The following is a 24,978-nucleotide window of genomic DNA, read 5'->3' on the forward strand; positions in this document are numbered from 1 at the left end:
ATTAATTAAGTTTATTTTCGTAAATAAAACCGAAAGTAGGATTTATGAAAGTAATAAAATACTGTACAACATAAAAAAAACACGTCGAATTTTATTCCATGTTAAATAAAAGTAAATTCCAGATTTTAAAAAGTCACAGCCTTTCTTTGACTGAAAAAAACCGCGCACCTGTCAAACAATTTCCAAGATGGACGCTTCCATGGACGAGGTAAACATTGATGATTTAGTAATGTATATATACCCATAACTATTCATACGTATAGTTTAAATGTAATTCATTATGCAAACACATTAATTAGTTCGTGTTCGGCTTTTTTTATCAGGGTCTATTACGGGGATGTTATGGCTGTTTACGTATATCATCTGATAATTCCATATTATAACAGCTGAATTGGGCCCCTGATCATTATAGTAAATGATTTGGATATTTTAAATGGCTGTAATAAGTGATATAAATTCGCTTACATATATCGATGATAATATATTTATTATTTACTCTACCAATCGTTTATTTTACTGTTTTTATTTACATATAATCGCCACACAGCTATTGAAGATCCGTGTGTATGATGTCAATGAACATATCGTTTGTTCTCTGTGTGGTGGCTACTTTATTGATGCCACTACCACCACTGAGTGTCTTCATACCTGTAAGTATCGCACGCCTTAAATACCTGTAAATTGTTAGGTCATGATCATGCCAATACTTGCTTCTCATTCTACAATATTAGTTATGTAACACATCTTTTTATTGGATAATTTTCATGGTTTTATCCACGATATACTCACGAATTCTAACACTAGTCCAAAGATGGTGGCAAATAATCGACATAGACTATGGAGAAATTTATCATAACGAAATGCTGAAATGTATCCCAAGGTATAACCACTGTTAACCTTAATCTGCTGTATCATCTTACATATACCCGCAAGGACTAAATACATCCTGAGTAGAGGCTACATGGGATTTAAATATTATATTATATATATTTGTTTCTATTGGATATGTGATCTTCGAAACTTGTCTCAAATTTTTCATTTTAGCTTGTTAAAGACTTACATAAATGAGAAACTTTCAGATTTGTTTCATAAACACATCCCATATATATATACATTGTATGGATTATTGCCGTCTGTACTTATTATTAACCTTATATATATGTGAAAGAATAGTCTGTTGTTTAATTGTTTTATTGATAGAGAAATATTACAACTTTAAACCCAGCAATACCTATTGAATGTATTTCTACAATTAACACTGCATAAAAATTTAGGTTTTCATGTCTACAAATAGCATAGTAATTACTCCTTAGCCTGGACAGAATTTTACAAAAGTCATTCAAGAAGACGAGAATGGAAATTTAAGATCAATATACTCTATGTCATCATTCTATAGGACATCAATTCTGTAGAGGAAATAATTAGCACCTTGTTGTTGAAAAATACATGTCAGAGATGACTTTTACAACTTTTAGAGTACAGTAGTTATTTTCCTGCAGTTATGTTCCAGAGTTTCACTGTTGGTTCAGTGATTTTTGGGAATCAGGTATTTGACTTATGCTTTTCTTGTAAGACTCACACAAATTTTGAGAACTCACTGTATGTCTTAATATTAGAATTAATCAAAATTATTAATCTAGACTTGCATGAAAAAATCTAACAAAACTTATTAGGGTCAAATAATTGGGAAAGTGAATCTTAGATATTTTTGCTCACATGCTGAAATACTGTCACCAGTATTTGATAACATCACTAAAATGGGTCATTGATTTGTTTTCTTAACATATTTGATTGAGTTATGTAAGACTTATTGTATTCTATGTCTAATAGGCCCACACATTACTGTTAACAGAAAGTACCAGTTACAAATTATCACAAGTATGCACACACACATTCATACAAGAAGGCCTTTCTGAAACAACCATAGCTGTTAATGAGATTTTAAACAAAAGCCAACCCAAACGCAGCTCAAGGTGAAGGGATGTGCTTATTTTAAAGAAATGATGTACTGTAATATTGGGCAATAAGCCCATTCCTGGTAATAGACACAACCATCTGTTTGCACTTGTTAGCATTTCTACAAAAACTGTTGTTGTTCTGGAAAGGGCTCATTATCTGACATGGGCTTATTGAATGTATATATATAGTTTGAAAGTTATACAAATCACACACAAAAGTGAATAGCACCTTTTAACACACATTGGAATAAGATTCAGTGGTGCTATATAATGAATTAAGCTGCATCAGTCAGCTGTTTCATCCTAAGGGCTTGAGTTGTTGAAACTTGGAGGCAACTAATGAAAAAAACCGTCAAAAGTCTGGATTGGAGGTACACTTGTCCCATAATCCAATAAATTTAGTAATTTTCATATGTCAAACAATTTCAGAAGAATGCAAAGTATATGTGTATATTCTGAACTATGCCACAATTGGAATGAATTCAATTTTGGCATTTTGACTTCTTTAAATAAATACTCAGTTTTATTTATTTAAATGTATAAAATTACACATACAATGAAAACCACGTCCATTGAAAGTTTTGTCTATTTCTTGACAGTTTGCAAAAGCTGTATAGTTAAATACCTCCAAACAAGTAAGAGTTGTCCACAATGTGGGAACAAGGTCCATGAATCACAGCCACTGATCCACCTTCGGGCTGACAGAACCATGCAGGACATTGTGTACAAACTTGTGCCTAACTTGTTTGAAAGTAAGTACACTAGTTAGTGCTGATCAACAGTACTTAACCTCAGGATATGATATATATAAGTAACTCAGTATTAAAATGAATGTTTCAATGATCTGCAGACACCGTTTATATTATAATTACTGTAAAGATATAATCAATTATGATTTCATTTTTAAGAAAAAAGCAATCTCTTCGTATTTACTTATTTATAAGGGATATATTTGGTAATCACTTAAAATATACTACAAAGTAATAGTATGCTTTTAAAAAAACAAATTCATGATTTAATTTTGTATTGTGAAGATGAAGAAAAAAGAAGAGAAGATTTCTACAAATCAAGAGGATTTGCAAAACAAAAGAAAGGTAGGAAGTAGAAATATTTTTGTAAAGAGGGAAAAAAATGCAATCATACCATACTAGTGTTACACTGAAACAATATGAAGAAATGGGGGTCTCTCTCTGGCACACAATTCAGAAGTGCTTAATGCAGATTTTTTTTTTTTCTTTTTTTTTTCAATTTGAAAGATGTTCATGATTTCATTGTTCGTTTTAGTCCAAAGAAATTGACAGTGTATATTTAAGTCCTGTTTTCAATTTCTGTTGCCAGGCATAGTTGTGGAGAAGAAGGCCACTCCAAAATTGTCATGTATCTTGAACAACCCAGATGCTCACCAATTTAAATATGATGAACAGATTGGACTTTGTCTGGAGCGTTACAGGTAAATCAATGTTGAGCCTGTTCACACCTATTTTGAATCATAAAACTAAAAAGGGAAAAAAAACCCAGAAAACAAAAACCTTATTGATCTATCTGGATCATTCTACACCAACCTGGAATTATACTGGTAAATCACTTTACCAGATCTTGTTCCCAGGTTGTTGGTCCACCACCAAGAACTGGATGTGTCTGTCCAGCCTTCATACCTTGAATATGGAGAGGCAATTTGTCATGTATCAAAAGAAGGCCACTCTGACCTACATTTTGACCTTTTTCTGGGTTCTTTGGCCTCCACTACTTTTTACTGGATCTTCATACTTGGGGTCATAATGATTAACCTTTGTGAGGTGGTGTTTCATGCATCAAAAGTCAGTCCGACCTTTGACCGACATCAAAGAAAAAAAATGTTTTGACTATAAATTTGTATTTGATGAGGAACTGTAAGTTAACATACTGTCTTAAGTATCTGACTTACATAACACTCATCATCTTATATCAGACCAGTAATCAAGGTAGTGAGTATACTGGAAACAGGGTGTCCATCCATCTCTCCCTTAGTGCCTGTAGCCCCCTAGAAACAGGATGTCCATCCATCTCTCCCTTAGTGCCTGTAGCCCCCTAGAAACAGGATGTCCATCCATCTCTCCCTTAGTGCCTGTAGACCAAAGATTCTCCTGATGCCCTCAACACCTTTTTTTTTTTTGTTAAATTTTTTTTTTTTAAATAGTACAAAAGTAGTTGTGAACTTGTTTGCAATTTCTCATTTAAATCTTAGAATTTCAAGGGAGATATGCCTCTTTAATTGACAACATACTTGGTAAGTGTATTCATTACTTCAACCTGCGGCAGTGTTTCCATACTATCATCCAAAATGAATAATTTTAGAAATTCTGAAGCTGAAGTTATAACTTGAAAAAGGTTTCTCTTTGCTTTTAATGACTGACACCTCTCCGAGGATTTGTCTGCTTTCAATCTCAAGTAACTCTTCTAAATATCTTTGTAGTATTCAGTCCATTAAGGTGAGTGGGGAGGCGTTTGACCTGAAAGTCCTGGAGAGAAAGTTCATCAGATGTTCTGTACGTGTTCTAATTGCTCACTTGAAGAGAATTATCACCAAAAAACTCAACATTCCTGCAGGAGTTGAGGTAAGATACAACTCAGACAATCAGAAGTGTTACACAGGATAAAGTAGATCTGTTGTTTGTTATCAAGGATAGTTCATATTTTAATCTCCATTCAGTGAGTAGTAACCCACATCTTTATTTATTCATAAAGTAGTTCAGTTGGTTGGTGTGACATTTGGTAAGAAGCTAGAACGATGTATGATAAATTTTACAGTTAGAGATCTTTGTGTACAGTCATGTTAACACTGCTGGTGTAAACTTTACAGGTAGAGATCTTTGTGTACAGTCATGTTAACACTGGTGGTGTAAACTTTACAGTTAGATATCTTTGTGTACAGTCATGTTAACACTGGTGGTGTAAACTTTACAGATTGAGATCTTTGTGTACAGTCATGTTAACACTGGTGGTGTAAACTTTACAGGTAGATATCTTTGTGTACAGTCATGTTAACACTGCTGGTGTAAACTTTACAGATTGAGATCTTTGTGTACAGTCATGTTAACACTGGTGGTGTAAACTTTACAGGTAGAGGTCTTTGTGTACAGTCATGTTAACACTGGTGGTGTAAACTTTACAGATTGAGATCTTTGTGTACAGTCATGTTAACACTGGTGGTGTAAACTTTACAGATTGAGATCTTTGTGTACAGTCATGTTAACACTGGTGGTGTAAACTTTACAGGTAGAAATCTTTGTGTACAGTCATGTTAACACTGGTGGTGTAAACTTTACAGTTAGAGATCTTTGTGTACAGTCATGTTAACACTGGTGGTGTAAACTTTACAGATTGAGATCTTTGTGTACATTCATGTTAACACTGCTGGTGTAAACTTTACAGGTAGATATCTTTGTGTACAGTCATGTTAACACTGGTGGTGTAAACTTTACAGTTAGAGATCTTTGTGTACAGTCATGTTAACACTGGTGGTGTAAACTTTACAGATTGAGATCTTTGTGTACAGTCATGTTAACACTGGTGGTGTAAACTTTACAGTTAGAGATCTTTGTGTACAGTCATGTTAACACTGGCGGTGTAAACTTTACAGGTAGAGATCTTTGTGTACAGTCATGTTAACACTGGTGGTGTAAACTTTACAGATTGAGATCTTTGTGTACATTCATGTTAACACTGCTGGTGTAAACTTTACAGGTAGATATCTTTGTGTACAGTCATGTTAACACTGGTGGTGTAAACTTTACAGTTAGAGATCTTTGTGTACAGTCATGTTAACACTGGTGGTGTAAACTTTACAGATTGAGATCTTTGTGTACAGTCATGTTAACACTGCTGGTGTAAACTTTACAGGTAGATATCTTTGTGTACAGTCATGTTAACACTGGTGGTGTAAACTTTACAGGTGGAGATCTTTGTGTACAGTCATGTTAACACTGCTGGTGTAAACTTTACAGATTGAGATCTTTGTGTACAGTCATGTTAACACTGGTGGTGTAAACTTTACAGTTAGAGATCTTTGTGTACAGTCATGTTAACACTGGTGGTGTAAACTTTACAGGTGGAGATCTTTGTGTACAGTCATGTTAACACTGGTGGTGTAAACTTTACAGATTGAGATCTTTGTGTACAGTCATGTTAACACTGGTGGTGTAAACTTTACAGGTAGAGATCTTTGTGTACAGTCATGTTAACACTGCTGGTGTAAACTTTACAGATTGAGATCTTTGTGTACAGTCATGTTAACACTGCTGGTGTAAACTTTACAGGTAGAAATCTTTTTGTACAGTCATGTTAACACTGCTGGTGTAAACTTTACAGATTGAGATCTTTGTGTACAGTCATGTTAACACTGGCAGTGTAAACTTTACAGGTAGATATCTTTGTGTACAGTCATGTTAACACTGGTGGTGTAAACTTTACAGGTAGATATCTTTGTGTACAGTCATGTTAACACTGGTGGTGTAAACTTTACAGGTAGATATCTTTGTGTACAGTCATGTTAACACTGGTGGTGTAAACTTTACAGATTGAGATCTTTGTGTACAGTCATGTTAACACTGGTGGTGTAAACTTTACAGATTGAGATCTTTGTGTACAGTCATGTTAACACTGGTGGTGTAAACTTTACAGGTAGAGATCTTTGTGTACAGTCATGTTAACACTGCTGGTGTAAACTTTACAGATTGAGATCTTTGTGTACAGTCATGTTAACACTGGTGGTGTAAACTTTACAGATTGAGATCTTTGTGTACAGTCATGTTAACACTGCTGGTGTAAACTTTACAGATTGAGATCTTTGTGTACAGTCATGTTAACACTGGTGGTGTAAACTTTACAGATTGAGATCTTTGTGTACAGTCATGTTAACACTGCTGGTGTAAACTTTACAGATTGAGATCTTTGTGTACAGTCATGTTAACACTGGTGGTGTAAACTTTACAGATTGAGATCTTTGTGTACAGTCATGTTAACACTGGTGGTGTAAACTTTACAGATTGAGATCTTTGTGTACAGTCATGTTAACACTGGTGGTGTAAACTTTACAGGTAGAGATCTTTGTGTACAGTCATGTTAACACTGCAGGTGTAAACTTTACAGGTAGAAATCTTTGTGTACAGTCATGTTAACACTGCTGGTGTAAACTTTACAGATTGAGATCTTTGTGTACAGTCATGTTAACACTGGCAGTGTAAACTTTACAGGTAGAGGTCTTTGTGTACAGTCATGTTAACACTGCTGGTGTAAACTTTACAGATTGAGATCTTTGTGTACAGTCATGTTAACACTGGTGGTGTAAACTTTACAGGTAGATATCTTTGTGTACATTCATGTTAACACTGGCAGTGTAAACTTTACAGGTAGATATCTTTGTGTACATTCATGTTAACACTGGTGGTGTAAACTTTACAGGTAGAGATCTTTGTGTACAGTCATGTTAACACTGGTGGTGTAAACTTTACAGATTGAGATCTTTGTGTACATTCATGTTAACACTGCTGGTGTAAACTTTACAGGTAGATATCTTTGTGTACATTCATGTTAACACTGGTGGTGTAAACTTTACAGTTAGAGATCTTTGTGTACAGTCATGTTAACACTGGTGGTGTAAACTTTACAGGTAGAAATCTTTGTGTACAGTCATGTTAACACTGGTGGTGTAAACTTTACAGGTAGATATCTTTGTTTACAGTCATGTTAACACTGGCAGTGTAAACTTTACAGTTAGAGATCTTTGTGTACAGTCATGTTAACACTGGCAGTGTAAACTTTACAGTTAGAGATCTTTGTGTACAGTCATGTTAACACTGGCAGTGTAAACTTTACAGTTAGAGATCTTTGTGTACAGTCATGTTAACACTGGCAGTGTAAACTTTACAGGTAGATATCTTTGTGTACAGTCATGTTAACACTGGTGGTGTAAACTTTACAGATTGAGATCTTTGTGTACAGTCATGTTAACACTGCTGGTGTAAACTTTACAGATTGAGATCTTTGTGTGAACTCTGCTTGTGTAAACTTTACAGGTGGAGATGATGTGTGACAATGATGAGCTGTTAGATGAGATGTCTATGAAACAAGTGAACCTGGTGTACTGGAGTCCTCGGGTATGTATTCTTATGAGAGTTCAATGAAAGTTTTGATGCTCTTTTTGTTTGAGACAATATTAATTCAATGTACAATGTAGCTTTATATGATCAATTGTTCAAGCTGGAATAGCTCTGCTGGTAGAGCTTTGCACTTTGCAACTTCAGATGAAGATCTTAGATATGTAGTTAAATTACTATTTGAGATGGTTTATGTCTCCAGGAAAGATTATTGGCCACAATAGCTCAGTTGGATTTTCCCTACCCATAGCTTTTGGTGTTTCCCTATACAAAGCAGTTTGTGTTTCTCGAGAAGCTTAGAAATGTACAAGTCTGTGCTGATGTGGTTTCCTAGGGCAAGTAACTTAAACCCCAATTGCTTTAAATGACATGTGACAGGCCTCCCATATGTTGTTCAGTGAGGTAGTAATAGTTACTAAAAGGAGATCCCTGGAGCTGAGATCACAGATCATTCTGTGTTGTCATGGCTGCTGCATGTCTATGAGCAATGCATTGTACCCTCGTTGCAATGGGTAACATGTGATGGACATCTTGCATGATATTCAGGCAGGTACCCACCATTTTCTGTAAGGAGATGCCACTTTGAAGTGACCTTGGGGGTTAATTTTGGGTGATAAATAGAGCAAGCAAACAGACAACTCTCCTTCCTCTGAGGATAAGATACAACCCTTGGCAAATGTGTGATTTTTATCATAGAAAAATCATTAAACTTTATATATGGAAGATATCTTACAAAGATGTAATGTATTTTATGGTCATGTGCTTTCCTTGTAGGGCTCACCAATGATCCTTTATTATCGTCTGAGAGAACCAGGATGAGAAATGTACGCAGCTTTAGGAGAGAACCAAGATGAGAAATGTACGCAGCTTTAGGAGAGAACCAGGATGAGAAATGTACGCAGCTTTAGGAGAGAACCAGGATGAGAAATGTACGCAGCTTTAGGAGAGAACCAGGATGAGAAATGAACGCAGCTTTGGGAGAACCAAAGGATTTATCTCCCCTCACACATATACAGAATATTGAACATTGTTTAACATAGATTGTTTTTAGATAGGTTTCAAACTGTTTTACAGGAAAATTTCAGATACATTTGATGAAAGTGTCTTCAAAAGATATTTCAGCTGAAAAACATCATGTGCATTACAGTTGTCAACATCACCCTGTATCTAGGACTTGTGCCAAATCATTAAAACTTCACTTTTGTTTAATTTATATGATGATTTTACTAAAACTTTAAGAAAATGGTTTAATGTTGATCTGTTTACAAACCCAGCTGTTGAACCTGCCATTATTGATGTAGTAGATTGATATTTGCTGTGTTTCTATACTTAAAGTGTTAAAATTAACAATTAATAACCCTAAATGATTAAGGAAATATTGACCAAACGATAAATGGTATTAGCTTTTTAGTTTGTTTTTAAATTTTTGAGAGTTGAAAACTTCAATAATAATTATTTTTAGTAGTAAAATGTACAAAGTCAGTGGTCTGTTTCCTTCTTATTTTTCAAGATTACTAAGCATGAGCTGAAACATTGTAACTTGTTTATAGTTTCATACATTTGTTTGTGCAATCCCATATTTTAGTCTTTTAAACCTTATATAAATCAAGTAAGGAAATTTCGTCTAGGTATGATCTCTTTGTATATGAACATACTGAATTTATTAATAACCTTAAGATTACTGCTTATGGATATGAATTGAGAGCTAAAGTTGCTTGCTGTTGAATTATGTATTAATGACTGTTTAGGGCTGTTAAATATAGTTCATTTATATGATTTATAGTGAAACAAAGACATTTAGCTTACAGCTTTATGTAGCAGTGTAATAATACTGTTATCTTTGAATCCATGTTCAAGTGTTTTTACTATGTACAGTTTGTATGATGAATTATAGACATACATATTTTGAAGAACAAAAATTAACATATATTTTTATACCTTGTCTAATTTGTTATCATATGTGCAATTAGTGACCATTAACGAAATATTAGAAATTGATAGTTATTTCAATAAGAGATTTGTGATGTGGAGAAAGCAGACATTTCTTTTGTATCTAATACCATTACCCCTCTCTCAACAAATCACAACACTTTCCTTCGTGTGAGTAGTCTCCCTTCCTTCATGGTATACACAGGAGTGTATCATGGATGGTGACCTAATATTTGAAAGCATTTGCTATAGAATTCAAATGCATGAAAACATCATGAAAAGGTTTTATTGTCAGCTGAGAACGTTTCAAGTTTCCTGTGTCTATGCTAGATGTCCATTTGGTGTTATGTGGTCTGTACATGATTATCTATCCTAATGATAAGAGAAAGTGGGGTGGTGAGCTTTTCAGCAATCATTATAGACAAGATATATTTAGTTGTGGACCTGTTTCCTTATCAGCTTAGAAGGGACTCAATTTCACTTCTTGATTTTCTCACTTTCAACAATGTTGGAGGTCAATATAGATCCTCATGAGTTGAGACCTCACCTCCAACTGGTTCTCAGCTAGCTGTCTGCAGGAGCCTGATGGTGATAAGACAGATGGTGGTCTGGCCCTCAGCTGTGCAAATGGTTGTGGTTTTGGCCTCCCTGTCCATCATTCTTTACTATAGGGATGGAGCAGATGCATGTTGGGGCACAAGTGAAGGTCCTGATAGTTTCTAGAAGGTATCAAGCTCCCAGTATCTACTTATGTACTGGCACGGTTTCACTTTCATTAAATACTATATAATGATGTCAAGTCCAGAATATCTCATTTTAGCCGTGTGATATTTTACTATTTAAGATCAGAAACTAAAACGATATGATGTTGTTCTTCATCAAGTATAACTTGTCAGTTCTATATACAACATGAAGTTTTAAAGCAAGAGACACTGTGGAAAAAATTGATGGTTTATTAGGATTTCTCTGTTCTTTATTATTACTTATATTGTAAGTACCAGAATATGACAGTAAAGTCTTGATGTTATATGTCTGATTGTTAATTGTGATCCCACTTTTTTCCAAACTTCTCTTTCCTTCAGATCTTCTGATTTTGCATGGAACTAAGTTGGCTAAAACTCCAAATGTTTGTCTAATTTTTGTTTTTTTTTTTTTAAATATATGTTGTAGGACTAGTGATATTAATGATCTACAAGTTTTGGAAACCTTTTTTTTTTTCATGCCAGGATATTTTAGAGAGAAGATATTGATTTCTAAATACTGTCCAGCAGTTTGTTAATTTATAATTCTCTGATGGATTGAGATAGTATGTAACATGTAACCCAATACACCTGTACTTATTTTTTATGGTGACTGACAGGTGTAGAGGACTTCTCCATAAAATACTTTTGAAAAGATAAATGAATATTATAAGATTCAAACCAAATCCTACCTAACAACTCATCAACATTTGTTCTGCTATAAATATACACATATAGATTGAATGTAATTTACCAGGCTTTGGTCTCAGCCTTAAGACAGCTTGTACACTTTTATACCTGTGTAGGATTATTGTACCGGTATATCTAGTAACCGTGCTATAAAATGTGTTATAAAGATACAAGTTTATGACCTGAAAGAAGATCTTGCACATCATCAAAAAATGGTCAAATCAAATAGATGTGTAGTTAAGACACTTGATCTTTTTAAACAAAAACAATTATTTTCTCTCTAGTGGTAGTTCAAAGCCTTTATATTCTTTAACTTAAGATTTGAATTGTTCAATCATGTCATAATTTTGGGCGATGTTGACTTATATTTTCACAACCATAATTTTGTTTTATTCAAACAAGTTCACCAATATTTATGAAATTCTATTCAGACTGACTGTGAGATGACAAAGGAATTTTAAAGTTTGATATTGTTTAATCAGGATCTTATTTATTGTTATGTATTGTTACATTTTGTAAACAAGAATGTATCATTGTTATGGAGTAGCCATCCTTTATTATAAAAAAATTATAAAGACTTTCTTGTTTGTTTTGGTCAATGCAGTGAAGCTTGAGACAGTAATGTGCATTTTGGACAATATTGATTTGAGGGACTTAAACATACATACTATAAAATCATTTATTTTTATGGGGTTCAATTTACGTGGTTTTTTTTTTAAACGTTATTTGTGGACATTTGATTTCGTGAAAAAATCAACTTTACTTTACTTTAGTCCTTAAACTAATTATATTATTTTATAAACATATAACCTTGTGATTAAGAAAAAATATGTCACCCACAAAAATTAATGATTTCATGGTATATAAAAAGTTGTATTTCAGGTGGTAAGGTCAGTCACTTTTTTTTTGAAAATTTTCTCACAATGAAATGACTTTAATGGCAGGTATATATGTGTGTGTGATTGAAAGTCATTACTGAGGTACTAGCTCAATAATTTTGTAAACTGAAAGATAAATTTCAAAATGTCTTTAAGACTAGAATGCTCCCATTCATACTCTACACATAAACTGATTTGGTGTAGAATTTGTAATATGATACTATAGATAAACAAGAGCCATTGAGATATTGATTTGGCATGGGATTGACATACATATGTTATATATGCCCCCCACCACCACCAACACCATAAAATGGAGGAGGGAGGGGGCATAAAAATTGTTTGGTAAATTGGCACACAGCACATAAGAAGAGATCCCAGGGGGTTCTTGCATGGAGTCCACCATTGCTTGATATTTATCTGTTCTTTAAATGTTTGGTCTTTTCCTTTCTTTTCTCTTCCCTCCTTTGTTTTTGCTCATTTCAATTCAGAATCTGAACAATTGCAAAAATGGTGATAATAATCTTTAACAACCATATCCAAGATAGTCACTTGTCTGCCATTTTGTTTTTCTGATCAGTTCCAAAATCAAACGGGCACATTTAAGGACCACAGGGAACATACAAATGAAGTTTAAGAGAGACACATCCAGCACTTCTCAAGAAATAGTAGTCTTCTTACCAGATTACCAGACATGGCTTTGTTGCCTGACGGTTATAGTAAGTCTTGTCTTTTTGAGCCAAGAAGTCATTGGAACTGAAACCTATCCTGTTCACACATATACCCAAACACCTCACACACACCCACACCCACACACACACACACACCCAAACACACCTCACACACACCCTCACACACACACTCACATACACCCACACCAACAGATATATACATATAGAAGGAGAATTTACAAAATTCCAGGCCACAAATGATCAACACTAAAGTAAATATAACATATTTATTTGTTCTACACATACATGTTTTTCATAAGGGAAAAAACGTACAACAAATGAATACCTTGCTGTCTTCAAAGATTGTATGATCCATAATGTAAGAATACTGCTGTGGATCAGGTACACGTGAACAGGGACTTAGCAATACTACTGAACATCTGCTCATGCAGTGTTAAACAAATTGATAACGTCCAAAATTTCAGCGATGTAATAGAGCATGTTAAACCAACATTCCAATTTAGACTGAAGCGACATACCATTAATGTAACAGTGTTCTGTAACTGACAATGAATGAAATACAGAAGTGCATCAGATACAGATCTCTAAATCAGCATCATTTGAAAGATATAAAGAATTTGTATTAATGAGCTGTGGTAGTGAATCTGTACCTGATAGACAGATAGAATATACATGTGTCCAGCAGAGGGTATACAACTAGACTTAGAACTAAGACTTCTCTTCCCCAATTAGATCATGTGAGAATTTCTCTATCTGTTCATTATTACAAAATAGTAAACTTTTTTACTCCCACTTCTATAAAAAAATAAAATAAAAACTACAAGGCAAATGTTTGAAAATAGAAGCAAAATCACAGTAAATCTAAGGAGCCATAAGCTCTACCAGAAATCATTAATGGGTTTTAATTACGGTTTATTGGGAAATGTTTGCAGTAGTTTAATATTCACCTTTGCCTCAATAAGGTGAAATAAAACACAGGGTCAAGATTTCAGTAAACGCTGAAATATATATCATTTTTTTAGGTTGGATTTAACACTATGCAAAGACAAATATTTTCATGGCAAGCTGAAAATAAAAATGTTCTCCCATAAACGGTATCATGAGAAAATTAATGCCAAATGCTGTCAGTGTCATATTGACAATATGTATGCCAGGGATACAGTTATACATTTATAGAGGTTAGAGAAACAAGAAATCTTTTCATAAGAGAAACCTTGTACAATTAACTTTTGTATAAGCAACATTACAAATCATGAGGAACATTTGCATAGGAAACTGTTTACATCATTAAATGCTACATATCCAGAATATTGCTTTCATTCCACAGTAAAACACTTACAATTGACATCATTGGATATGAAATTAGCAGATCATAGACAAATTTTAATTTGGGAATCTACCAAAATGACTTTAAACATTCTTAGTTGAAGAATTATTTAAACTGGATTGACAAAGTGACACTCAAACATGCAACTGACTACAATACTAGGAAACTTCAATTAAGCATGATTTAGCACAACAATTAACGTGAGACAACTGTTTAAATTAACTCCTAAAATATTGTGTTCAGTCCTCAATTACAGTGAAAATAATATATGTATTATCATACATTTATATCACTGTTCTTTATCTACCAGTACACAGTCGTCAGCTTTATTCAATTTACTGGTATTTGATATATCTGGTTTCATCAATGACATTTATAGCAAATCAAAACTAGAGTGGATATCTCATGTGATAAATAAGTCTAACAAGAGTCCCAAGGGCCTTAACGGTCACCTGATCGCTTCTTGTAACATGTCATAGAAATGATTTTGTTAAAAAAAAGTCATATAACTTAAACTATATTGTACACAAAATGCAAATGTAAATTGTTTATACATTTACTTCTGTCCCATGCCAAGGCTTCTAACCAAGTTTGATTTAAAAGAAATTACACTCAAGATTTGAATTTTCCTATATAAAATCTACCATCCAGGAACAGTCAAACATCTTTGAAATTTCAGTCAATTTGACCAGTTTTGGCCCCACTTGACTCTATCCAGGTTTGAACATTTTTTCCAATAAAAAATAAATGATGTTCAATATAAATTATAGTAAACCTTAGCCCCTCCCCAGGGGGAAATGTGAGGCCCTGGGGTCATGAAATTTACAATATGGTAAAGCATCTGAAGGCCTTTCCATCCATGAAGATTACTTGATTCTACCATACCTGGGATTTGAGGAGAAGATTTCTGAAGTTTCAATCAATTTGATCCTTTTTGGCCAGGCCCCTGGGGGTCGGGTACCATATGATTTACAATTTTGGTGCGCCTTTAGCCATGGAATGTTTTAGTAAAATTTCATTGAAATCAGTTCTGGAGTTCTCCAGAAGTAGTTGAAAATGTTAAAAGTTTACAGTGCACGACGCTAGACAAAAGGGGATCACAACAAATCACCCCGAGACCTTGTCTCAGGTGACCTAAAAAGTAATAAATGACCTTAAGGTGTTAACTTTATCAATAAAAATGAAATATCATAGAGTTCTCATGTTATCCAAGTCAATACAACAATTATCCTTTTTTATCCAGATATGACGACCCATTTTCATCTCTTTAACAATATACCTGTATACATGTAGGACAGAGACAAAAACTGCTGTCACTTGATATGTAGTATTTCAAAATACATTTACCTATATTGTACAACTGGACAAAGTTTATTGTATCTGTAAGAAGAAACCACTACTATGTACTTAGAACTTCTCTATTGCAAATGTTCCTGCTAGGTCTGACATGTATCTACTTCCTACAACATAAAGCAGTGTCCATGAAAAGCCACATTGTGAAGTTTTTTAATAACAAACTCTAACCAACCATTTAAATCTAAAGAAAGCCAGTCAGTCATATTTATTAGGGTTTTTTTTTCGTTTTTTTTTCTTACATTCACAGTCATCAAAATACAATTATTTCTGAAGTTAATTAAACCTATCATAAAACTAATGGCTGAAATTTAATGACTAAATTAAATCCAGTCATAAACGCCACTTCATATGTGATGAATCAACATCTGTGAGACATTTAGTTTTAGTCAATCATGTGAATTATGTGGCAATAAACTGAGGCAAATAATCAAAATGAATAAATAAAACATCCTCTTTCCTCTTACGCAAAATCTTTGTTACGATAACAAAGATTACTAACATCATATCAGTAAAAACTTTGATGTCTCAAAGCCTTTCCTCAACATCAGTTGATATTTCAATTCAGATCATAACTTGGTAATAGCATTAATGAGATATTTATCATCAACAAAGTAACAAAATCCATTCATCAGCATTATCACTCTAATACATGTACAGCTCTTTCAGGTTCCCAATATCACAGTTGATCATCCTTGATCATCTTCTGAAAGAGAATTATGCTTGATCTACTAGTTTGAAATCCTCTGCATCAGAAATGACTACTGATACATGTAGTTCTAGCCTACTTAGTATATATATATATATATGATTCTTCCTTAAAAAATACATGTTCTTCCATAGCAGCATATTGGTCTGTCAATAAAGAACTGGTCCCACTAAATTTATAAGAAAACCTACTGGAGTGTTGACATTAATGTCAACTGTATGTATGTATCCCCTAGTTACAATAAATAGGTCAGTAGGTGGCATAATATCGTGGTAACTACAGATCCGTGATTCCTCAGTGTAGTAGTCACTTCAGTTAACATCTATTTATTTGTTGTTAAGAGAATACAGCTCTTCAGATATCCTATGTTTACTTTATGTAGAGAGAAGAATAGTGCACTTCAGATATCCGATATATTTGTTGTCGAGAGAGTTGACATTTCAGTCATCTGATCTTCACTTTCAACAGAGACGACAGAGCACTTAGGACATCTAAGTTCACTTTCAACAGAGACAACAGAGCACTTCAGACAACTGATGTTTACTTTCCGTAGAAACAAAGGAGCACTTCACACATCTAATGTACACTTTCTGGAGAGAGAAAAGTCCTCTTCAGTTTATGAAAATTCTGCAGAGATCATCAACATCAGGATTTTTTTTCTTGTGTTCAAGAGAGAAAGTGTCCAAAATCAAAAGTCCAATGTTTTCTGTCGGTAGTGAAGTAGTAATGGACCATCCTGCAAAACAAATAACATCAAATAGATTTCTCAATACATCATTGCAACCAGAATGTGATGACTGCATCCAAACCATTTTTAAACTTCACTAGACAGAAATATCCAAACTTCCAGTGAGGATAAGATATCTCTACCTTCTGTGGGTAACACCGCCTGCACACACATAAACACATACTAAATCTATAGTTTGAGATACGAGAGACTGACTGATTGATGTTTACAATTTAATATTATTGTAAGACTGTATCTGATCATTTTTGTTTATACAAATTAATTTCAAGTGCATTAGCATCAGAGGTAGAAAAAGGATCATTCTCTAGTTTGAGGGTAGGACAGAGAAATGTCGAGCTTCAGAAGAGATTCCTTACAGGTAAGACAAGGCTGAATCTCCTCTTTGGAGAGGCTTCTCTATCTAACCCTCAAGCTAGGAAAAGATCATATTGAAGTCTGATATCTACATGCATTAAATTTAATTTATTTACCGTCAGCAGTACAGAAGTCGGGCCTCAGTTATACCATCTGCCTTCTGATTTTGAGAGAAAAGTAATCACCAACACACAATCCTAGTTCCTTATATACTGTTAAAATTTCATTGATCAATCTTCTTTAAACCAGATTGAGAATAGACCAGATAACAAATTTGAGTTTTAACATCAGATTTTGATATAATTGGGCAAACAGAACTTGTAATGTAAATGTAAGCACGCATTATCAATTTCTTGTTTACTTCTATTAAAAGTCCTGTGGTTTTTTTTTTCATTCATGAAAATATTTTGTTTTAAGATAAAAATGCACCTTATCATTCAAACTTTTTAATTTTGTGTGAAAGTGTTTGTTGTGTTTGTTCAGGTAGAAATATTATGTCATCAACTACATATAGCCATGAACATGAAAACGTTGATATAACTCGCCATGCATGATTTGATGTCTTAATGTATCAAAGTTGTTTTGGACTTGGAAACATCAAAGTTTGACTGTATCTATATTCTGTCATACAAGTGAACTGTATATAATATTGAACTGTTATCGTTTTGGTGACTGTAAACATTTGATAAAAAGGTAAAGTTTGTAATCTTAACATGTCAAGATTTTATTATTTGCTTTCAGAATGACCGAATGACATTTGAAAAAAATTAAATTTTGCGATCTGAATGTAAAAAGGACATCTGATACACTTATGTCTCATTAATTCATGGTTTAAATTTTCGCAGTCATGTTAATACACCACAAGAAAGTGAAAATGTCATACCTGCAAAAATAACCAGCTACACGGTATAAGGATTAACTTACTCTGGTCAATTTTACATATCAGGCTTCATAATTTATATAAATTACCTGAGTTCAATAGCAGTTATCCCCTGATAACCTAAACAATATGGAAAGTTAGTCCTTAGAAATTTAATTAACATTCACTGAGTTAAATTTCATGACCTGGACAAACACCTTGGACAAACAAACAGATGGACAAAGCAGTACCTACAGAAAATTACATCAAACCCCTGAGGTTTTCAGAGATCATAAAGAGCCACTATAGTGTATCTGGTAAACATAGGATTTACAACAGGAGGGATACACATCAGGTGTGTTTCTGAGTAGAATCCTAGGTGTACAATGACTACTAACCTTTACCCTCCATCTTGTAACAGCCACAAACTTTAAAGTGTGATGTTTGCCTAGTAATTCATCATTACACAAAATTTCAATCTGAAAGGGAAACAAAAGCAGAAATTACAAAAGGTATAAACTAAATCTGTTGTTCTTATCTAATACACAGGCACCATTTGACTCCATGCCCCATAGCCTTTCCATATACATATGTATTATCAATCCATTACGTGGCTTGTTTAAGACCTGTTATTCCCATTCCTAAGTCCTTTTATTGAATAACATTTACAACTTACAAGGTTAGGAGTAGCAGTTAGATAAGATTTTGTCCAATCATGTCTTATTTCAGTTACCATGGCCACCACAGGAGGACCAATGTTTTGAGAACATTGTACCAATGTATTTGCCATCCCATGTACCAATTTTGACTTTAATCAGATAGTATCTCAATTTCCATAATAACAATGCTAGAAACATATGATGTGTCAAATTATGGGATTTGATAAGTTTCACAACTCAACCAAGTTTTTATAAAATTGTTCCAAGGACTTATGGGCTCTGGGCCATTTCTTTTTGATAGTTTATGATATTATCTTTTAAAGTACCGTACTTCCTTTCATTTAGTAAGGTTACATATCTGGTATTTCCAACCATAAAATTCTGTATCAAGTAGAGGTGGTATTTGAGTAGGAGCAGAAATTGGAGTGTGGGCTGCTATTTGTGGAGAGATTAGTAATCAATTGCAAGTAAAGGATGGTATTTATGGTATTATTTAAGGAAGGTTCATGAATACAGGGTTGAATAATATATTCAGGTTGAGGGTGGTATGGTGGTAGAGAGCAGCACCTGGGTACAGGTTTGGTAAAGGATGGTACACTTTTACACCTGGCTATAGAGTGGTATTTTGGTAAAGAGTGCTAGCTGGGTACCGGGTGTTATATTGGTAGAGGGTGGAAGTTGGGTACAGGGTGTTATTTAGGAAAAGAGTAGTATCAGTACTGAGTGGTATTTTGGTAGCAGGTGGTAAAGGTACAACATGGTATCATGGTAGAGATTTGTACTTGGGTACAAGAGAGTACCTAACTAAGCATTGTTATACTTACATTGGTGTACTTTGTTTGATCACTGTAAAGCTTTAAAGCCACAAACTTTTTTAGGTGACTGACTGTAGCTTGTGACGAGATTCGTAAGTATTTTCGTTTTAAGTTTTTCATAGTTCCTTGACACTCTAAACAAACATTTAACTGCTCATCATTACGATGGAAGTCTTTGTTTTCCTCTTTTGCAGCCACAGCATTCTCTGTATGGTTGTCATTCAAATCTTCACATTCTGAATGCAGTAAAAAAAAACCATTAATTTTCAAATAATTTCATGTTCTGTCTTTGTTATCTTTCATGTCAAAATAATTTTAAATGTCTCCTCACTATCGGATAGCTAACATCACTAGAATCCTCTACAGGTTATCTTTGCACAAACAGAAATTTTAGTGACACTTTGACCTGATCCACCTGATTTAATACACATGAATTACAATGTTTGTTACCTGGTAACATGACATTATAAATTACCTGGTTTAATACCCTGGGAAGCATGCTTTCTGTAAAACTCCTGTTGACGTCTTAATTCCTCTGAAAACAACAAAAGCATGTGTTAATATTTCATAACTAATTCTGATAAATTCCAGCACAGTTTACATTGTTCATACCATCTCTGTTGATATTTATAGTCAGTTCACACATCATGCCTATAATATTTCATTACAACTACTGAAAACAAAAATTATGGAAAACTGCTAGCCTTATGATTTTAAAAAATGCAAGGGTTGAATTCTATGGAGTATTTCATTAAATAGTTAAATGACACAAAGAAACATTTAAAAAATTTAATGTTTATTATCCTGATTCCATTACCTCTGATTTTACTTACTTTGTTGGAGATTTGGCACCAATTTATACACTATATCCTGCATAGTTCTGTCATGACTGTGACGTAAAGAAAAAGGTCTATCTATTACAACTGCCATATCTGAGTTACATAAAGAACAAATTTATTACATTCCTCAGGACAAATGAAAAGTTTGTTTAAAAATGGTTTAATAACAGACACAAGGGAGTTATTTGTTTTTATATCACAGAATCATGTAACATACCATGATCTGCTACATGTTAAATAAACTAAACATTGTATATGTCCCTGAAAGAGTGATCACACTGAACCAAAGTGTAAAACAAATACGGATAAAAAGTTCACAAAAAGGACAAGAAGAGTATCCATTTGGTAATATTACATACCTGATATAGTTCATTGGATGGCTTTGATGAATGAGTGTTTGGCATTTTGGACAGGAATTGTGGTCCTCTAAGTACCGTACAAGGCAGCTCTTGCAGACTAAAAAAATCCAATGGGAATTAGATTTTGTAATGGGAGAATGGATGGAATAATTTAGTAAGAGCAATTCAACAGTGCTGAAGCTGGCCTTAACAAAGTATTTATCTACAAATTCAATAATACATCCTTGATTTTACTTACTTATCCAACTTTAAACTTTTAAAGTGAGTCTAAAATGATAGCTTCTTCAAACAAAGAACCTATTGTATTGGACTCACTCCTTAGATTTTATCACCAGGGTTGTTATAGTGAGACCTTTGTATACCATGGATGGTTTGTCATGTTTTCTTCCTCCATTGCTGAAATCACATCTATACAAATCCCCACCCTTTGACACTGAAATGTTATGGAAGATAGAAAGTTTTCAGGAAACATGCTGTTACTCTATTGCATATAGGGCTGATTTTAAGATTTTGTCACAGTGAATACAGTGTGTGCGACTTACATGTGTGTAAACATTCTGTAATGGTTGTGGCCTCTATAAGATATCCTCGACACAGTGTACATGTGATACAGGAGTTCACAGTCCTCAGCTTAACCTTCTTTTCCATCATGATGAATTAGAATTTTCTGAAAAATATAAGTCTACTATAAAACTTAAGTCATTGAGACCACATTATCATAGGTATGGTATATAATTATCAATTTTGAAATATATATGTTTTTTCCCTGTAACATTAAGTGATGCTTATGAGAAACCCTTGAAAAAATTACGAATTTCACATTTAAGAATTTGACAAGGGGACATATGGTCACTACAGGATGGAACTATTCACAATTTCATGCAAAAGTAACAGAATTCTCATATTAAAAAAAAAAAAAAAACACAAAAATATGGAAATAGTACAACTTCAAACTGTATAATCAAAATGCTGGATATTCCATATCTGCTCTCCAGCAGAAGCTGTTACTAGTTTATCATGTTTGAATAGTTTTTGCATCATTAAAAATGCATTTATCATCTTGTCTCCTAGTTAAGTATATAAATTTACAATGAAAACAACTTTTCCTCATCTTTATTTTATCTGCCCAAACTGTCACCCTTTTATCATTTAACATGTACAAACACACACTACACATAACACCTTTGTATGGTCTTTCTTTGCTCTTTAAATGTTGAATATTTCCCCTTCTTTTCTATTCTTTTCTCTTTAGAAAAAGCAATAATAAATAATATTTGACTACCAAATCAAAGATGGTTGCCATCTTGTTTTTTCTGATCAGTTCAAAAATCAATATATATGTAATCTGCGAAAGGTCCATCCAGTACTTAAGAGAAAATAGAGAAACAGCAAAAACAAGGATTCTTTACGGATAGACAGGGTCAATATATATTGAATGAGAATTACTGGACAGCCCGGAGCACAGCATAGGTCATGATCAGCCGTGCTAAAAATGTCAGTAAATCTAGATGGTAACATAACCCAAGTGGCAAGAAGAATGTTCCATCGAGTAATTTTGCATGGGAAGAAAAAGTATTTTAAATGTCTTTATCATTAATATTAACCTGTTGAAAGAAGAATGAGTGGTCACACTCACCCATCTATTTGGATGAGGAAGGCATGTATTATGTTAACTAAATATATAATGTTGTGTGCCTCTGGTATATCTAGTTTACAGATTAAATCTAAGCGGTGTATGGTGGCATGGTGTATTACCTAAATCTTTGTCATATTGTTGTTTCCTTCCAAAAGCTGATGTTTTAAGTTATAAGTTAAACTCAATGATAACTAGGTAACTTGATAACACAGCGTTGGATGGGAGACAAACTGGAAAAGATAATGCCAATGATTATTGAGTTATCCTGGGTAAAAACTGATGAAAGATAGCTGCATTGGTAATCAAGTGTAGTAAATGACAAATCTTGACAATATGTCATAGATTTGGGTAAAATTAATGTACAATTGGTAAGTTTTGGGTACTGGAAATAGATTTAAGTAATTTGTCATGTATAGATGGACCTGCAGGGAACAGACATATTCTATTTTGGGTGTGAAAGTGTTAAATATGCTCTGCTCTTTACTCCGAAAGCTAACACTAGTTGACAAATAACAGACTGTATTCTCGGTTTTCTCATCATGGTCACTGACAGAATCATGACAGTTATCAATTTCCTGGATATTTCTTCCATATCTTCAAAAAGAAAATTAACTTTAAGGATTGTGTAATTTAAAGGTACAAATTTAAAAAAAAAACTCATTGGTTACAGTAACAACCTTAATAAACCTGCATATATGAGAAAAGAAAAACAAAATTTGATACGTTTGGACGAGTCAACTGCGACGCCTGAACAACGGACTATCCACGTACTACAATCACTGAACCAATCACAACTGTGTCACAATATATGTATAAAGTCTCCTGAAGATATAAACTAAATTAGGATTTACACACATACCAAATAATAACGATTGTAACCGCTTTACAAAACCAACATTCCGAAAATAACTCTCATTCATCATGCCATGTTTTGCTGACACCGAACATCTGAACAAAGCAATACACACATACACGCCAATCCTAATATAACTAAAACCGTAGATTACGATCTGTATTAACCTTTGTAGCAATGAAATAAAAGTTTATCTTCATAGAAGTTGTTGGTACGCCAAACACTCCATGCTGAAAGAGCTATTGAAAATTAAATATTCCGTTTGAAGCCTTCTAGCAATTGACGCCATCTTGGACGATTTCCTAAATGATACATATAACAACTGTTCTGATTGGTCCAATTTATCCAATAAACATTTGGATCACTTATGTTTTTTCCCCACCCATATTCCTCGTTTAGCTGTATAAATTCGACGATTTACGGGACCAGTTATTTACTTTCATATTTTTTAGTTCAAATATTATGTACAAACACCTTTCATTTAAAAAATTAACCAATTATTTCAGCTCATACAACTTTTCGACAGACCTACTTTAAAAAAATCGGGTTCCAAGTCGTGAAGATCAAACTTTTCCAAACTTGAGATTTCTTTGCTATAGTTACGCCTAATGGCTTGAGATTAAACTTCTGTCTACATGTATTCAGCTCAGGGCTGGTTTGATTGGGCCTACCGGTTAATGACTGTTTATACAGCTATTCTATGAATGCATCCATGCACGAGTCTCAACGGAAGATGTTTGTAGTAATTCTTGGCCGGTTAATCCATGGACTCTGAAATATACCATTTATCACATAATCTGCCTGTCATCCAGCTTTTTCTTCCGTGAAATATTTTTTTGCATATACATGTATTTCACTAGTGTAATATACACTGGAAGCAATTTCATTGGTTGTGTCAGTCAGGACTCGATTTTAGTGTCTTCGTATCATCCTCGGGAAAATGACATTAGCCAGGAATTGGAAATGGCGCGATAGAATGAGTGCCTGCGTTCCCGATAAAGGTAGCAGAGTAGTCATTAATAAATGAGTAGAAAGGGAAAAAATACCGACATACCCATAAACTAGGAATTCTGATGAGAATATCTAATAATAATTTTAAAAAAAGATAAATAAGATGAATTAAAGTAATTGCAAAATATTTAAGTAGGTATTTCCATCGAGAAACCGAAAAAGTGTACAAACATCAGACCGAGAGTTTCGAGAGAATCTTTTTCTTCATCGAAAACGTTCAAATCGAAAATCGAGGCCAATACTAGTTACGACAAGTTCTAAATATGAGAGCAATGTGAATAACAACGAAATCGCCATACACACAAACTTCAAATCAACATGGATATGGGCACAACTCGCTTTACGTTTATCTATCAAATGTCGATAGCTATGGCTTAAGTGAGGATTTGGGGAGTTAATTAGAGAAAATACGATATACAGTAACGTGTATTTTTG

The 24,978-nt window shown here is 33.8% G+C and overlaps 2 protein-coding genes across 2 annotated transcripts; one reads left to right on the plus strand and one right to left on the minus strand.

Annotated features, from left to right (window-relative positions):
* Positions 1-433: 433 nt before the first annotated feature.
* Positions 434-9,517, plus strand: LOC132564904 (polycomb group RING finger protein 1-like). Its single transcript, XM_060229520.1, has 7 exons — positions 434-650; positions 2,558-2,710; positions 2,993-3,052; positions 3,297-3,408; positions 4,411-4,552; positions 8,012-8,092; positions 8,867-9,517. The coding sequence occupies exons 1-7, from the start codon at positions 434-436 to the stop codon at positions 8,909-8,911; spliced, it is 810 nt and encodes a 269-aa protein (XP_060085503.1). The 3' UTR covers positions 8,912-9,517.
* Positions 9,518-13,273: 3,756 nt separating this feature from the next.
* On the minus strand, positions 13,274-23,814 carry LOC132564959 (polycomb group RING finger protein 3-like). The gene is made up of 8 exons (XM_060229568.1): positions 23,700-23,814; positions 21,586-21,710; positions 21,044-21,140; positions 20,679-20,734; positions 20,321-20,380; positions 19,855-20,081; positions 18,770-18,850; positions 13,274-17,146 (listed from the first exon to the last, which is right to left on the minus strand). The coding sequence occupies exons 2-8, from the start codon at positions 21,692-21,694 to the stop codon at positions 17,099-17,101; spliced, it is 678 nt and encodes a 225-aa protein (XP_060085551.1). The 5' UTR covers positions 21,695-21,710; positions 23,700-23,814; the 3' UTR covers positions 13,274-17,098.
* Positions 23,815-24,978: the final 1,164 nt, after the last annotated feature.

The sequence above is a fragment of the Ylistrum balloti genome, unplaced genomic scaffold, assembly GCF_031769215.1.
Source record: "Ylistrum balloti isolate Yb309-2 unplaced genomic scaffold, AGI_CSIRO_Ybal_v1 Utg369684, whole genome shotgun sequence".
Lineage (NCBI taxonomy): Eukaryota > Metazoa > Mollusca > Bivalvia > Pectinida > Pectinidae > Ylistrum > Ylistrum balloti.

Excerpts from the sequence above, each read along its gene's own strand:
- LOC132564904 (XM_060229520.1), top strand. The coding sequence starts at position 434 with ATGGCTGTAATAAGTGATATAAATTCGCTTACATATATCGATGATAAT. Across the intron at positions 651-2,557 it reads CACTGAGTGTCTTCATACCT|TTTGCAAAAGCTGTATAGTT; the intron begins GTAAGTATCGCA and ends ATTTCTTGACAG. Across the intron at positions 3,409-4,410 it reads CTTTGTCTGGAGCGTTACAG|TATTCAGTCCATTAAGGTGA; the intron begins GTAAATCAATGT and ends ATATCTTTGTAG.
- LOC132564959 (XM_060229568.1), bottom strand. The coding sequence starts at position 21,694 with ATGATGGAAAAGAAGGTTAAGCTGAGGACTGTGAACTCCTGTATCACA. Across the intron at positions 18,851-19,854 it reads ATCAAACAAAGTACACCAAT|ATTGAAATTTTGTGTAATGA; the intron begins GTAAGTATAACA and ends TTTCCCTTTCAG. Across the intron at positions 17,147-18,769 it reads TTACAAGATGGAGGGTAAAG|GATGGTCCATTACTACTTCA; the intron begins GTTAGTAGTCAT and ends TTTGTTTTGCAG.